We start from the raw sequence: 17,566 nt of genomic DNA, 5'->3' as shown, positions 1-17,566 counted from the left end.
TCCCCTCCACTATCTCACTGGATTATATTAAAGCAAATCCCGGACATACCACTCTATCTATAAATATGTCAGTACGCAGCTCTGAGATGAAGACCCATTAAAAAAAAAAAAAACATAATCACAGTATCATTATCATGCCTAAAAAATTTAACAATATTTCTTAACATCATTATTACATGGTTATTACACTAAATTCAAATTTCCCCACTTGTCCCAAAAATGTCTCCTTAAGAGTTCATTTATTTGATTCAGGATCCAAAAAGGTTCATATGTTGAATCTTATTGTATTTGGTCTATCTTCTAGTCAATTTTAAATTACAGTATTTCCCCTGACCCTTCCTTTTTTGTTATGTATTTGTTGAAAACCAGTCATCCATTGCATAGAATTTCCCAAATCCTGAATTGGCTGACTGTTCTTATATACAGTATATTTCCTATAAAATAGTCAATAAATTAGAGGTATGATCAGATTCAGGTTCAAGTTTTGGTCAAGAATACTTCACAAATTGTGCTCTGTATTTCTTATTGAATCACATCAGCAGGTACACAACACCTGGCTATCTCTCTGTGATGTTAAGACTGATTGATAGGTTCAGGTATTGTCAGACTGATCCATCCATCAAAAAGCTCCCCAGCAGCCTTTCAACAAATAATTTCTGCATCAATTGATGATCATTGCCTACATCCAGAACTTTCTTAGGTATTGCAAAACTTAATTTTCTATGATCCCTTCTGCATTTGTTAGAAGACATTTTTCTAGAAAGAACATTGTTACTCAGAAATAAAGTTCACACAGGACAGAAGGGATAAATGCTTGATTCTTTCCTTTTATCTACTAATTTTCAGGGTAAGTTTGTGCCTCTTTTCATTTTCCGTGGTTGCTATAAAACATTACCACACAAACTTGGTAGCTTAGAAGAGACTAAAAATGTGTCTCATCACAGTTCTGGATGTCCTAAGTCTGAAATCAGTTTCATGGAGCCAAAATCAAGGTGTCCGCAGGGCCACACTCCCTCCAGCAGCTCTAAGGTAGGATCCATTCTCTGCTTTTTAATTTTTTTTGAATTTTAATTAATTTATTTATTTGAGAGAGAATGAGAGAACACAGTGGGGGGGAGGGTCAGAGGAAGAAGCAGACTCCCTGCTGAGCAGGGAGCCCAATACAGGACTCAATCCTGGGACTCAAGGATCATAATCTAAGCCAAAGGCAGTCTCTTAACCAACTGAGCCACCCAGGCACCCCTTTCTGCCTCTTTTGGCTGCTGGTGGCTGCCAGTACTCTTTGGCTTGTGGCTGCACCACTAGATAATTCAAGGCAAGTATCAAAATTTTAAGTTTCTCTTCTCTGCTTGCCTCTGCTTCCATCACCTAGCCTCCTCCTGTGTGTGTGGTTTAGTCAAATCCTCTCTTTGCTTCTCTCCTACACAAACATTTGTGGTTGTGTTTTGGGATCACCCAGATAAACCTGGTAATCTACCCTTCTCTAGACCCTTAATCACATTTGCAAAGGCCCTCTTTACAAATGAAGGGTCATTTACAGGTTCCAGGAACTTGGACCTAATATCCTCAGGGGCCATTATTCATCCTACTGTTGTGCCCTAGTAAATGAAACTCCCATGGTAACCAATAAACTGAGGTTTTGTGTTTTTTATATACTTGTTTAGTATCATTATAAATTCACGGGTTTTAACACATGTAATGTACCTCCATCTACTGAATTGGGTTTTTTTTGATAACCAAACTATACCATGTTTGGCCAGTGGAAGCCTCCTCAGACTAGTTGCTGGGTCCTTTTAATAACCACCCAGCTTTGAGATGTAACTAACTTATAACACTGCATAAGTATAAGGCACACAACTGTTGATTTGATACACTTATATACTGTAAAATGATTTCCATGATAGCTTTGGCTAACACCTCCAGCACCTCACATAATTATCACTTCTTTTTTGTGGTAAGAACATTTAAGATCTATTCTACTCTCTTAGCAACATTCAAGTATATATAACACAGTATAGCATAACTATAACCACTATGTTGTACAACAGATTCCCTAAAACTTGTTCATCTTATAATTAGAATAGCTTGTACTCTTTGACCAACATCTCTCCACTTCCCTTATCCCACAGCCTCTAGTAACCAACCATTTTCCTTTGTTTCCTTAAGTTTGGCTTTTTATATTCCACATATGATTAAGTGTCTCTGCCTGATTTCTTTCACTTAGCATAATGCCCTCAAGGTCCATCCATGTTGTCACAAATGGCAGGATTTCCCTCTCATGGCTGAATAATATTCCACTGTGTGTGTATGTATACATACACACACACACACACACACACACACACAGTCTTAACTATTGCGAATAAAACTGCAATGAATATGCGCAGATAGTTCTTTGACATCCTAATTTCATCTCCTTTTTTTTGTATCCAGAAGTGAGACTGCTGAATCACATGGTATTTCTATTTTTAATGTTTTAAGGAACCTCCACACTGTTTTTTTCATAGTGGCTATACCACTATGCACAAGGGTTCCCTTTTCTCCATATGCTTGGCAATACTTGTCTTTTGGATGATAGTCATTCTAACAAGCGTGAAGTGTATCTCATGGTTTTGGTTTGCATTATCTTGATGATTAGTGATGTTGAGCACCTTTTCATTTACGTGGCCATTTGCATGTCTTCTTTGGAGAAATGTCTATTCAGGTCCTCTGACCATTTTCTAACCAGATTTTTTTTTTTTTTTTTGCTATTGAGTTGCATGAGTTCTTTATATATTTTGGATATTAACCCCTTGTTCAGTAGATGACTACAACTATCTTCTTCCATCGTGTAGACTGCCTTTTCATTTGGGTGATTGTTTCTTTTGCTGTGCAGAAGTTTTTAGTTCAATGTAGTCCCACTTATTTTAATTTCTGCTTTTGTTGTTATGCTTTTTGGTATCATATTTAAAAAACCATTGCTGGGGCGCCTGGGTGTCTGAGACAGTTAAGCATCTGACTCTTGATATAGGCTCAGGTCATGATCTCAGGGTCAAGAGATTGAGCCCCACACTGGACTCCAAGCAAGTTGGGAGTGTGCTTGAGATTCTCTTTCTCCCCCCTCTCCCCCTCCATGTGTGCACACACACTCTATCAAATAAATCTTTAAAATAAATAAATAAATAAATAATAAAAACCTGTTGCCAAGACCAATGTCAAATAACATTTTCCCTATGTTTTCTTCTAGGAGTTTTTATGGTTTCAGTTAATTCTTTAATCTATTTCAAGTTAACTTTTATGAGTCGTGTAAAATAAGGGTCTAACTTCACTCTTTTGCATATGGCTATCCAGTTTTCCCATCACCATTTATTTGAAGACACTATCCTTTCCCCACTGAGCATTCTTGGTTTCCTTACCAAATATTAGTTGACCACATGTATATGGAAAGATTTATTTCTGTGCTCTCAATTTTGTTCCATTGGTTTATGCATCTACTTTTATGCCAGTACCATACTGTTTTACTATAGCTTTGCACTATAGTTTGAAATCAGGAAGTATAATGCCTCAAGCTGTTTTTCTTCTTTCTCAACATTGCTTCGGCTGTTCCGTCTTTTGTGATTCCATACATATTTTTGGATTGTTTTCTCTATTTCTGTGAAAAATTTCATTGGAATTTTGATAGGGATATAGATGGCTTTGGGTACTATGGACATTTTAACAATATTAATTCTTCCAAAACATGAGCTTCTGTATGTTTTTGAAATGACCCAAGTTGTAGTCGATAGCTCCCTAGCTTTCTATTATGGCAAAATGTTCTAGGTTCATCTTGTACATTTTCTTCTCAGAACTGAAATTAAAAAAAGCTCTTTTTTTTTTAACTTATACTTTGTTAATAAATCTTATTGGAAACTATAATCATTTAAATTAGGAATAAAATTAAAATGCAAAGAATATGATATTGTTTCCCTAAGTAGTCCAAATTGCTTTATGTTTTATTGATTAACAGACAGACTTAAACAATCTATGAGTAATCAGCTTAAGATATTTCACTCCTAATTAGACAAAATAAAGCTAAAATCATTTACTGCTAAAAAGATATAAATTACTTTCTCCACTATGCAATTATGCAATCTCCCCATCAATCTCCATTTAAGTAACCCTTTAATCCAGGACACAGATTAATTAAAATAATTGGCCCATTTTTATGCCCATTCTAATGCAAAAAACAAAGCTGAAGCAATAAATTAATAGTTCATTCTTCTAATTTAGTTAACCCACCATAATTAATGATTTTATGATATTCTAATAAATGATCCTTCTTCAAAAGAAATTATCAGATAACATTCAGAGAAGTAAAAATTTTAATTCAGATTCAAACATTTATCTCAATAATTTACACAAAGGCACTCTAATAGACTTAATTTACAAGCTGGTTTACTGACTAGAAAACATTCTCAGCTACCTTTCTGTAATTAAGTATTGAATCTTACCAATTCATATATATTACGTAGCTGACCTGCCTATAGATGTACTCTAAAAAACATCCCACACTAAACACCTTTCTCACACTTAATGTTTAATGCTTAGCCAACTAACAAGTACTTACTGAATACCTAACTTCTATCCAACAGATCTGAAAAATGAGTAGGGCCCTACTTACTCATCAAGGCTATTTATAGACTATTCATTTTCCCTCCTACCTAAAGACATTCAGCTTTGAAACTCTCCCTGTTGTCACCCACATATACTGAGGTCATTCCTCCTCATTCTTTAAATATTACAGTTTCTTACTAACACTTCCCTAATATAACTCCAATATTTTTGGATATTTCAAAACCCACATTAATGTCCCCCTTCTGATAAATTCCTTAAATTCCTCTCCACCAGTGATCCTGTTTCCTACCTTATCTCACTAAAAGCGTAAATTTATTACTTAGAACACTAGTTTTTGAGGTATAGTCTGTGGCCCCCTGGGGGGTGGGAAGGGTATCCCTGATATCCTTTCAAAAGGTTGGCAAAGTCAAAACTATTTTCATAATAATACTGAAACACTTTTTGCCCTTTTCACCATGTTGATATTTGCAATGATGGTGCAAGTAATAGTGGGTTAGAGTTGCCTTGGCATAAATCAAGGTAATGGTGCGGAACTATACTAAGAGTAGCTGTAGGGGCGCCAGGGTGGCTCAGTTGGTTAAGCAACTGCCTTTGCCTCAAGTCGTGATCCCGAAGTCCTGGGAGCAAGTCCTGCATCAGGCTCCCAGCTCCTTGGGGAGTCTGCTTCTCCCTCTGAACTTCTCCCCTCTCATGCTCTCTCTCAAATAAATAAATAAATAAATAAATAAATAAATAAATAAATAAAATCTTTTAAAAAAAATAGTAGCTGTATAAGAATACACTCATGCACATGTGTTTTAAAAGAAATAAGACTTCTACCTCCGAAGATGGGAATAGACGTATTTTTTCCTATTCCTTCTGCTAAGTAAAACTAAGAACCTTGAATATTATATATAAAACAAACAGGGCTCTGAAAGGTAGAAGACAGAACAGCTAGGGACCTTAAGAGCAGAGGAATGACAACTCACTTCAGAGGGCGTATTGCCTCAGCTGTCTTTTTGCCTCACACAGCATACGTGGGGCTGAGGAAATCAGCAACATAGAAAGGCTAATGAGCATAAATCAAAAAAGTCCCAACAAAACCCTGCTCTCCCTAATCAAAGGACCAAGAAAGGGGCAGGGTAGCAAGATTTCCAAAACACAGCACTTATTCAAATTTTCTTTATACATCATTGATTTCTTCTCTGTCCTCATTCATTCTTCTTCATCTCCTCATCCCATAACCAAGAAACTGCCACAAGGCTTAGGCACTTGGACTCACCTCTCTTCTAACTCACTCGCTCTCCTGGTGACCTAATGGTCTCATAGCTTTAAGAACTACTACCTCTATACTCTGAAATCCTATCTCCACAATGGGCCCCTCCTGACCTAAGACTGTAGTCTCCAAGTGCCAACTGAACTTCTGTACTTGGGTTTAACGTGCCCTGAACCAAACTCCTGATCCCTCCTTCCCTACCCAAGAAGACCTCCCACTGTAGTTTTCTCCACTAAGATAATGACAACTCCATCCTTTCAAGTGCACAAAAAGCTTCTGAGTTGCCCTTAACTTTGCTCTTTCTCTCCTCCTCTATAGTCAATCTATCAGAAATTCTGTCAAAATATACTGAGACCACTTCTTACCACATCTACTGCTACCACCCTGGCCTAAGCCAACATGATGTTTTGCCTAAATTATAATAAATGCCTCATAACTAGTTTTATTCGTTTCCTACAGCTGCCATAAAAAAGTCACACAAGCAGGGTGACTTAAACTACAGAAATGAATTATCATCTCACAGTTCCAGAAACTAGAAGTCCAATATCAAGGTGTTGGCAGGGCCATGCTTCCTCCAAAGGTGCTTGTGGCAGCATACTCCAATCTTTATGTGGTATCTTCCCTTTGTGCATATCTATACCCAAATTTCCTCTTTTTATAAGACACCAGTCATATTAAGTTAGGGGTCCAAACTACTCTAGTACAACTTCAACTTAATTAATTAGAACTGCAATGACCCCATTTCCAAATAGGGTCATTCCAAGGTACAAGGGGTTAGAACTTCAACATATGAATTCTTGGACAAAATAATTCAACCTGTAATATTAGCCTGCATGCTTCTATCCTCGCACTCATCATTTGATTCTCAACATTACTACTCTCCCCCGTACTTGAACTATTCCAGCCACAATGGCCTCCTTTGTATTCTTTGAATATACAAAGTATGTTCCAGTGTATGTAGTCTTATGTAAATCTCTTTACCTGGAATACTCTTTTTTCACCTATCTTCGTAGCTTGCTCAATTCCTTCCTTGCTCCTCAGATCTCAGCTCAGTCATCATTATCTCAGTGAGATATTCTCTCTCTTCTCTATTTTAGAAAAGTAACTACTCTCCCCCACCCAAGTGATTCTTCCTTACTCTATTAACATAAATGACATCCTACATACTAACTTGTTTTTATCAATCTTCCTCAACTACACTATAAACTACAGGAGGGCAGAGACTCTATATTGTTCCATGTTCTATCTCCAGTATCTAAAATAGTGTCTGGCATATAGAAGTGCCCAAGAGTTATTTGCTGAATAAATAAATGAATGAAACTAAAATGTGGAAGGAACTGTTTTACACATATCAGGAGATGCAAGAATGCATAAGATCTCGTCCCTTCAGTAAGTTTACAACTTAGCTGTTATAATAAGGCATTCTATTAAAATTTAATTCCAATTCCAGAGATAATAATTTTTTTTTAAAAAACGGCTAAAGTATTATAAACAAATCCACTAAAAAAAAAACATTACACATTTTCAGTTGTCTGATAATCATTTTCACATTGATGTAACAACTACAATTCAGACTTAGCCACCCCAAAATCAAATGATTCATCTTCCCCCACAAACCTCTACTCCATGCACAATTGAAAAATTTGACCTTCATGGTCTTTTCCATTCCTCTCTGCATCGCCCGCTCCAAGTCTAGCCCAGGCCCAAATTTCCTCTAATTTAAACAGCAATAAGACCCTGAAAGCCAACTTTAAGACTTTGGTCTGTCACCATCAGCCCCCAATCCATCTATTTAATATGATTTACAGAATAATCTTCCTAAAACAGATTTGTTGCTCTAAAATCTTCCCTACCTCCTCACTGCCTAGAAAATGACGTTAGTAAAGTTTCACGTTAGTAGAGTTTTCAAATACTCCATGATTTGCCTCACTTACCTTCCTAGATTTTTTCTCCTCTCATCCACTGTTACTCACTAATACTGGACTATTTGCATTCCCTGGCCTCCAATGCATCTGCATGACTTCCTTACATAATTCCTACCATCTGAAATCCCCTTCTTCAGTTTCCTCCTATAATCCTTTAATCATCCTTTTAAGTCTATCTCAAATGTTATCACCTCATGAAGCTGTACCACACATGCCTAAGTTTGTGTTTTGCATTTCATGGTTATCACTCATCATACACCGCACACAGTCACATGTAGTACATGTCGAAACTCTTCCATTAAACTGAAGTTCCTTTTGGTTAAGAAATACATCTAAAACATATTTTGTATCCCAAAAGTACCTTTGTATAGTGCAATACACATAATGAGACTTGAAACAAATATATAGAAATTGACCTAATAAGCAGTTTCCAAATAGACGGTATAATGAAATTAAATTACTCACAATATATACAGTCTGATCCTTGAGACTTTCAGCTTTGGTTACTTGTTTAAACAAGCGAACAAAATCATTAAATGTTTCACAGGTTATTTGAGTAGAACAGTTACCCTCTGAAGAACTGAGATGATTCAATTTGTTTAAAATTTGTTCCAAAAGCAGCCTCAAAGAAAAGCATTCAACACAATTCACGAAGACATGTGGGAGCTGAAAAACAAAAATTTTAAAAACGTGTAAATAGAAAAGAAAACCCTCATATATGGTCACGGCTCTGCTGGATATTCCCTAGGTGTCCTTCTACTACTCTACATCCTTCCATTCCCCAACCTGCTCTGTACCCCAGGAGGCTGACCACTACAGACTGCATCACCTAGACTCTCTTATATTCTGGCTCTGGTTGGATTCAGTCAACAAGAAGAACCAGGAGCTTGAAAGAAAGCAATAAGAAGAAACAAAATGAATATTCCCTTAACTCACCCCTTATCCCTCAGTGGCCCTGTAGTTCCACCACAGCTACATTCTTCTACCAAAGGCCACAGCTCCAGCTGGGCAGCCCTCCCCATCTAAGACTATAGCTCTTACAGTGATCTGGTATCAGCTACTTCCCTCGGTCCATTCAGGTGTAGGGGGAGTAAAAGCTCTTAGTGCTTTATCGTCTCGATGGTTCCCTTAACATTTTTTCAACCTTTGTACAACAGTACCTTCATTAAACTCACTTCAATTATTTGAATTTGCCATTTGTTTCCTACAGAGATTCAGAGCTAATGTGTACTTTACTCTGAGAATTATTAAGAAACCCAAGTACATTTTAAAATTCTTAGTAGGAATTTCATATTAATAACTTTAAGATAATATTCTAATGATAAACAAACCTAGATCAAAAAGAATTTTAAAGTTTGAAACCACAGTAATCCTCCTATGAGGATTAAGCTAGCTCTTTATTTAGAGGTCAAAATGGAGGTTAATTCCAGAAGTAACAGGAAACAAAGACTTGCTTACAAATATAGTCTGTTCTCAAAATGAAATCACAAAAGTAGTTCTACTCATTCTGAGGAAGATAAATTTGGCATCTAGCACAAATAATGGAACTTAAAACTATTTTTAGTGATATTTATAACTATTTTTAGTGATAGTCTACAAATCTCACCTAAGAGCAAAGCTTTTCTTTCTCTTTCAGAGTAATAATGTAACTAAGGCTACCTTATATCTATCTCTTAGTCACAGTTTCACTAACATTTGCTGTCCTTTTTCACCCCTATTCCCTGATGAACTAGAGTCTACGATATCTCAAACAAAAACTGGTCAGAAATATTTCATATAGTAGAAGATATCCCTTCGGAGAAAGGTAAACTATACTAAATCTCCCAGATTCCTCCCATTTCTAGGAATCTATGAGGTTTAAAAAAAAAAAAATCAATTAACAGTTATTCTTACCTCTAAAGTTCTCAACAAAGTTTGTGTTACATAGGTCTTTCCACTGGCAGTATGTCCATAAATAAAAATTGATGGAAAGCTGAAATGATGCCTCTAAGAGAGAAAAGACAAGTATTAGTCAGCACATACAAAACAGTAAATAATTATCAACTCATGAGAAAGTTTTACAAGGCAAAGTAAAATATTCAATCCAAATTATTTCAATAGTGACCACACAATGGATCCATGATTACACTTTGAACTTACCTGAATTCAATTCTAAGCACTTTCTCTGTTAAATTAAAATGTCTGAAAAACTGTACTTGGCATACTTAGTATATATTACACATATAACACTATATATATATATATATATATATATATATATATATACACACACACACACACACACTATATATTATGTATGTATTTATACTTTTTATTACTGTGCAGTTTTATATGTCTGAACTCTTGTATTTTCAAATACATAGACTGCAAAGATTTTTCAAGAATAACTTTAACCATAATCCATTTTTATCTTAATTTTTTGGAGAATCTAATCTCACATGCTGCAATTTCATTACACATATTAAACAAAGCATACATAATCACAAAGTTGGAAGAAATTTCAAGAGTCCTCTCTTTTTCGGAAAACTTAACAGAAAACTTTTAAATTATGCATACTATATTTACCCTAGCCTAAATGTACACATTTCATCAAATAAAACAAAAAATCTATATATCGTGTATTTCAACACACATATTCCCAAGAACCTCAGGATAAATGTTAAGAGTCAGCTGTCCAGTAAAAAGTAAAGATTGTCAAATAGCCCCTCTCTTGGACTCCTTAATACTACAAATATGTTTCATTCATTTATTAAACACCTATCAAATGCTGAAAACCATAATGCACTGAAAAGTACAAATACCTGTTAAAGACAAAATCTGCTGTGGAGGGCGCCTGGGTGGCTCAGTGGGTTAAGCTGCTGCCTTCAGCTCAGGTCATGATCTCAGGGTCCTGGGATCGAGTCCCGCATCAGGCTCTCTGCTCAGCAGGGAGCCTGCTTCCCTCTCTCTCTCTGCCTGCCTCTCTGTCTACTTGTGATCTCTCTCTGTCAAATAAATAAATAAAATCTTTAAAAAAAAAAAAAATCTGCTGTGGAAGTGGGACAGTCTAGTGGGATGCACTTGTTTTAAAAAATAATTACAAGATGGGGCACCTGGGTGGCTCAGTGGGTTAAGCCTCTGCCTTCGGCTCAGGTCATGATCTCAGGGTCCTGGGATCGAGCCCCGCATCAGGCTCTCTGCTCAGCAGGGAGGCTGCTTCCCCCACTCTCTCTGCCTGCCTCTCTGCCTACTTGTGATCTCTGTCTGTCAAATAAATAAAATCTTAAAAACAAAAAAATTACAAGAATATAGGATGATGCAATTTCCACAAGAAAGCAGCATCTCTATGATCATAATCTACCACCACAATAATAGTCATGTGTTTATTATTATTTATATATTCACTATATGTAAGTTTTATTTTAATTAATTAAATAATTATTAGCATTATTATTATTATTTATTAAACATCTATTACATTCTGGCCACTAAGTTACACATTTCCTTTTGCAAGATAAATCAGGGACTCAGATTTATACATGAGAAAACTTTCTAATAGCATATGCAAAAGCAGCCCCAAAGGAGACTTACGATGGATGTTTTTGTATATTAATCCTTTTTTTATGTTTATACCTGACTATCCTGTAAATGGCTCAAAAATGCTATCCCAAGAATTAACCCATGCTTGCTGAGCATCTCTGCTATCCAAATATTATAGTTCATCTTTAAAAAGAAGGTCAAGAGGGGCACCTGGGTGGCTCAGTGGATTAAGCCTCTGCCTTCGGCTCAGGTCATGATCTCAGGGTCCTGAGATCAAGTCCCGCGTCAGGCTCTCTGCTCGGCAGGAAGCCGGCTTCCCCCTCTCTCTGCCTACTTGTGATCTCTCTCTGTCAAATAAATAAATAAAATCTTAAAAAAAAAAAAAAAAAAAAAAGAAGGTCAAGACATCCTTCAGGAAATATTTCCAAGCTACACTAAAACACTCCTTTTCTGAAATCCTGCCATACTGGTCTACATCCACTATTTGTTGCTTAGTAATATTCCACCCTATTGCTACCTAGAATTGTATTGAACTCTTGCACTGTTACTTACCCTTTCACCCTCATAAATCTCCTTAATAAACTCTAATTAGCCAGGATCCAGCACAGTGCCTAACACAAAGAAGGTGCTCAGTAAATATCTGTTGAGCAAATAAATGAATCTGCTTAGAAAAAAAGGTTTTTTTTTCAGTTTTTGCATCTCCCACATGCACACCACACCTTGAAGAAAAGTGGTATTAATATTGTTAAACGTGATGTGCAGTAAGAGTAAAGATCGAAACCCTTTCTGTGATCAACACTAAACCAATACTAGTCATCTCTATTTGTCAATATTCTTTTTTCTGGAGGACGGCTCTAGTTGGGAGTGATCCGGTTTTAGATCTTCTCCAAGGAAGGAATGCAAAGAGTATAACCGAGAAAATATTTCAGTGATGATACGGATAACTCTAACTGAAAGCATTATAACTAGAATACTGAGGATGCAGTCATTGACCTCTTACTTCCCTAACTACTATGCACTTTTACAGGAAGGACGGAGTTCTCCATTAATACTTCAGACTCAGAATGCCAACCAACATTTTTAGTCGGATGCAAGTACTTAAAGTACTTAAGGAAGCAAACCAGAAGATGGGTGGGAAGGAAAGATAACAAGTATTGCGCCTAAACTCTCATTTACTCTCCTCACAGGAAAGAAGACCCAAGTCTGACTGACTTAACTCCATGTCTAAGGCTGAAGCAAAAGGCTCACCACAGGCCACCAGAACATAAACAAAAATAGCTGGAAGTTTTGAACTGGTGAATGCTACCTCCTGCCTGTGAAAAGGAGTCCCTAGCTGTGTCCATTCAAAGACACTTACTTAACCTCTTCTTTCAGGCGTCACCTGAACTGCTCGTCAAGAGTTCTAGACAAGATCTCTTCAAGGCTTCTGCAATTCTGGAAAAGCCGCTCAAGTTTTAAACCTGAAGCCCGCCCTGGCTCTCTCTGGGCTCGATAACCACCACCTACACCCACGCTTGACTTACACCGAACACCTCAGTGAAACGTGCGAACTTACACCGGAAAAAAAAATAACACTGCCAACACACCGGTTACGTAAAATCTTTTTCAGCTGGGGTAAGATACTAAGCAACTTCCATTCGCTGCTTTAGGGTAACGCCATCTCAAAAGCGTGGCGTGTTTTAGTAAAAGAACGCATCCTGGGCCAACGTCCTGTGGTGCCGGCCGGTCCTGCCCGGGCCGTTCTTTTAAAGTGGACTAATCAGAAGTTACTTCGGGTGGAGGTGTAGGGTAGACCTACAACAACCCTTTCCTCAATGCAAAAAAAATGGATTCTTGCCTGCCCCTCAATCCAAACACGAAGACAGAAAATTGAGAACACGTCGCAAGACCACGGAAATGTTTGCCTCCAGAATTTGGAAGAGAAAAGGGAGTCTGACCACAATACCTCTCCAAACAGGGACTGCAAGATGGACACTTGGGACTCGCGACAAAGCACGGTGTTTTCCAAGTGAGGCATTCCGGCTGGTACCAGAGGGCAGCGCAGCCCTCAGTCAGCTCCAAGACCCGAGCCGCAAACTCCGCTCTCCCCTTGAGTCCGCGCTCCCGCCGGAAACCAGACTTGCGAAGGTGCGGCGGGGCCGGCGTACCCGTGCGTCGGCGTACCCGTGCGTCGGCGTAACGGCAGCGCGCACGGGAGCGTCGCCCCGCCCCATCTCCCGAGGTCCGGAGGAAGCGGGCTCTGTTTCTCCCTTCGAGGAGGGATTTGGCTGACGGTGCTGTTGGTGATTGGACTTCTCGGCTGCCGCTTTTTGCCATCCAAAGGTCGGGAAACCACACCGCGATGCGAGACCCATCAATCGCCTGGCAGGAGCTAAGGGGACTCTGCGGGTTTCTGATCACCCCCCAACCCGTAGCTTTGATTTTCTTGCCTGCAGAAACTGAGTCCCAGGAGCTTTCGTCCTGAAGCGCCATCGTCATCAAGGAAAAGTAATGCTCCCACGCTGGGCATGGAGCCTGCTTAAGATTCTCTTTGGAGGGGTGCCAGGGTGGCCCAGTGGTTAAGCGACTGCGTTTGGCTCAGGTCATGATCTCACGGTCCCTGGGTGGAGCCGGACATTGGGCTCTCTGCATGGCGAGAGGCCTGCTTCTCCCTCTCCCACCCTTCCTCTGCTTGTGTTCCCTCTCTCTCTCTCTCTCTCTCTCTCTCTCTCTATCTATCTATCTCTGTCACATAAATAAATAAATAATCTAAAAAAAAAAAAAGATGCTCTTTGGAGGCGATTCAGTGGCTCATTCAGTTAAGCGACTGACTTTGGCTCAGGTCATGACTACAGAGTCCTGGGACAGAGCCCTGTAGTGCGCTCTGTGATCTGCAGGGAGTCTGCTTGTTCCTCTCTGCCCCTCCCCATGCTCATGCTCTGTCTTTCAAATACATAAATAAAAATCTGTAAGAAATTCCCTCTCCCTCTCTCCCTCTCCCTCTGCTCCTGCCCCCCTCCCCTCATAGGCACTCGCTCAAAAAAATAAAATATATATTGAATTAATGACTTTTTCCAAATGACTAGCATGAGTTTTATTACAGAGTAGATATTTAACCACATTTGCTGTATGAAATGAACAATTAAGGAAAACTTCCTGCTAAAGTAAAACACCAAAAAGGGCCCCAATATCCCTAGTTTCAGTTGCAAAAATGCTTTCTGTGCCTTGAAATGAGGCATTCCATTTTTACTCAGTAGTCTGATTATCATAGTTTTAGTCACTTTGAAGACTACGCTGAGCTCAAAAGAAAGTATAAATGGTTGTTGAAAAAATAAGCATATAAAATCCAATTTTACTCTGAAATGAAGCTACCATTAGGTCCTTTGGCCATTTGCTGTTAAGGAAATTTGAACATAAAGGACCAACATGGTCTTTAGAAACTGGGTAATAAAGAGGTGCCTGGCTGGCTCAGTTGGAAGAATATGCAACTTTGATCTCAGGGTCTTGAGTTGGAACCCCAGGTTGGTTATACAGATTACTGAAAAGAAAGAGATTGGGTAATATACCCTCAGTACCACATTACACTTTAGTGAAAGTCCCTCCAGGTAGATGAGGACATTGCTTCGAGTATTATTTTAAAATAAACCAAATATTGACTTCTTTCCAAAACAAACATATTATGTATTTAAAGAACATGTAAATACTAATTAAACAATAATTACCTGTATGCATGAATTTATATTAGGAGAAAACATAAAATGAAATAGATTTGAAAGCAATGTCATACTTAGGCAGATTGCTATATTTTATGTACCCTCTCTGAACTTACTATACATCTCTCTAGTTCAATCTAGGCACTATGTCCACTTTTTCTGCTCCTTCCATTTACCACCTGTGATAGGCAGAATAATGGCCTTCCAAAGATAGCTGTGACCTAATTCCAGGGCCTGCGAATATGTTAGATTACATGGCAAAGGGGAATTCAGGTTGCAGGTGGAAGGAAGGTTATAAGGTTATAACTTTGGCAGAAGGTGTTTAGACACATGGGCCCAGTCTAATTACAAGAATCATTATTAGTGGAAGAGGTAAGCAGAAGAAGTAGAACCAGATGGGTGGCAGTGTAAGAAAGACTTAGACCAATGTTGCTGGCTTGGAAATGGGAAAGGGGACATAAGCCAAAGAATGCAGACAGCCTCTAGAAGCTGCAAAGGGGAAGAAAATGGATTCTCCCCAAGAGCCTCCAGAAAAGAACGCAGCCACGCTGAAGCCTTGATGTTAGTCCAGTGAGACTCTTCAGACTTCTCACCTCCAGAACTATAAAAAAAATTGTGTTGTTTTAAACCCCTAAGTGTGTGGTAATTTGTTACAGCAATGATAGAAAACTAATGCACCACCTGTTCCGTTCGAGTTCATCCTGATTTTTCTGCTGGATTAAAATATATAGAGACTCCACTCATTAATACTCCTATTGGTTCGGCTTTGTAGTAATCATGTTTGGAATAAATTAGGGATATTAAAGTGGTTAAAAAGAACATTTGTCTCTACTCACCGATTTCAAGAGTGAGGATCATAACTCGGACCCTGAAGTAGTACAACTTTTTTTATCGCACCAAAATTACGAAACAACCCTATTAGAATTCTATCAAAACTTAAAATGCCAAAAATGGTGCAAATTCAAGGAAAACTTGTCAAATATACTCCTATTGCAGAAGATTTCAACAGCATCTCCTTCAACTACTGTTAGATGAAGCAGACAAAAACAGTAAGGACACAGTAGGTTTGAAAAACATAATTAACAACCTTGATTTGCCAGACATACATAAAATTATTGCTTTTTCCAATATTATTCCATCCTCGATTCTTGGCTTTCCCTGTGGACTTGCAATCCAGAGGTGGTCTCTCTCCACATTCTAGCCTCTCGTCAAGAGACACAGAATGCTGTTTGTTCCCCCCCCACCCCTTGCTATTTGCCTGTCTGATCAGAGGGTAGGAAGTATTCTCGGCTGTCCTGTCCTGCTGCAGTCTTCTGCTGGCCCTGAAACTTAGCAGTGGGTTTTTTTCTCCATAAATCTGTCCTTCTCTCCATAGCGGCTAAACTCTGCAGTGTGTCTTTGGGAGATCTTATTTGGGATTTCCTGCTCTGCTCCTAAGAGCAGAAGGTGTTTTCCATTTACCCTTCTCCCAGCTGTGCTTTTAGCTTTTCACATGTACTCTGTAGGTAAGAGGGTTCGTTGCCTTTCTTCTGAAGGCTTAAGACTTTTGTTTTATACAGAACAAGAGTCAGGGTGGGGTTTTGTTCATTTCGCAATTTCCAATATTTCTCATTTCTCATTCTCTCATTTCTCATCTCCTCTACCTTGTACCCTAGGGAAGCTTTCTTCTGCACTGCCCTCGAACTTTCTTGTGAGCATCCAGTGGAGGTCTAGGGAGATGACCCTGTGAGTGTGAGCTCTCTTGGTTTGTGGCTTTATCTTAGTTATAATTGACCTTCACTAAATCATTAAAAATTTTAGCTCAACATTTTTACCTGCTTCTATGGCACCTACCTTCTCCCCTACCCCGCATTTTGCTACAGGTGAGTCAATGCTTACATCCATCCCTCTTCGGAGGAGCCCATCTTTCCTTAAATTTCATGTTACTTGGTTTCCCTGTGACCTTAGCTCTTCTTTGACCCCTGTGGATTAAAGAAAAATTACTAGTTTATCCAGCTTTTCTTGTTAGAGTGGGAGTAAAGCTCTTTCCAGATTTTTACAATCTAGATTATAGTGGAACTCAACTAGTTATTTTTTAAATGCAAGCTCACATCCATTCTCATTTCCCTTTTTAATTTTTCTGCCTTTGGTTTGAACCTTCCATCTGAAAGCATTTACATCATTGACTTCAGCTGTATTTTCTAGGAAACCAAACCTAAGATACCTATTTCAAGTCCAAGCTCCAGTCCTACAAAACTTCCCCCATTTTGTCAACAAAACATTTCCAATCTCTCAAGTCTAATAAGATAAATACTTTACACTTATAGAGCACCTGACATTCTCAACCTTGTATTACAGATATTTGTGCTCATGGTTTTTGGGGCAACAACTGGATTAAAATACTCAGATTCATTTATTTATTCCTTCCTTCATTTATCTAGCATTTGAGCGGAGTGCCAGAGATGCAGTGTGACCAAGAGAGACGTTGTACCCCATCCTTGTGAAACTTACAATCTAGTGGGGAAGACGATGAAGACATAATTAGAATCTTATGTCCTACAGATGCCCATTCTCAGTAAAAAACAATAAATAATATACTTACA

At 38.4% G+C, this 17,566-nt stretch overlaps 1 protein-coding gene across 6 annotated transcripts in view; it reads right to left on the bottom strand.

The window, feature by feature from the left end:
* Positions 1-13,407, bottom strand: part of LOC111155226 (origin recognition complex subunit 5) — an 89,854-nt gene extending 76,447 nt beyond the window's left edge. For all 6 annotated transcript variants that reach the window (XR_002641124.1, XR_002641125.1, XR_002641126.1 and 3 more), the window contains exons 1-3: positions 13,238-13,407; positions 9,667-9,759; positions 8,239-8,439 (exon numbers count right to left, since the gene is read on the bottom strand). Coding sequence is in view for 3 of the 6 variants with exons in the window: in XM_022515346.1 (XP_022371054.1) it covers positions 8,239-8,439; positions 9,667-9,759; positions 13,238-13,309 (366 nt within the window). In the remaining 3 variants the exon portion in view is untranslated. The remainder of the gene's footprint in view (positions 1-8,238; positions 8,440-9,666; positions 9,760-13,237) is intronic.
* Positions 13,408-17,566: the final 4,159 nt, after the last annotated feature.

Source organism: Enhydra lutris, unplaced genomic scaffold (assembly GCF_002288905.1).
Source record: "Enhydra lutris kenyoni isolate GAN:26980312 unplaced genomic scaffold, ASM228890v2 scaffoldscaffold40, whole genome shotgun sequence".
NCBI lineage: Eukaryota > Metazoa > Chordata > Mammalia > Carnivora > Mustelidae > Enhydra > Enhydra lutris.
Note: the sequence above shows the minus strand (reverse complement) of the source record. Positions and strands in the feature narration are given on the sequence as shown.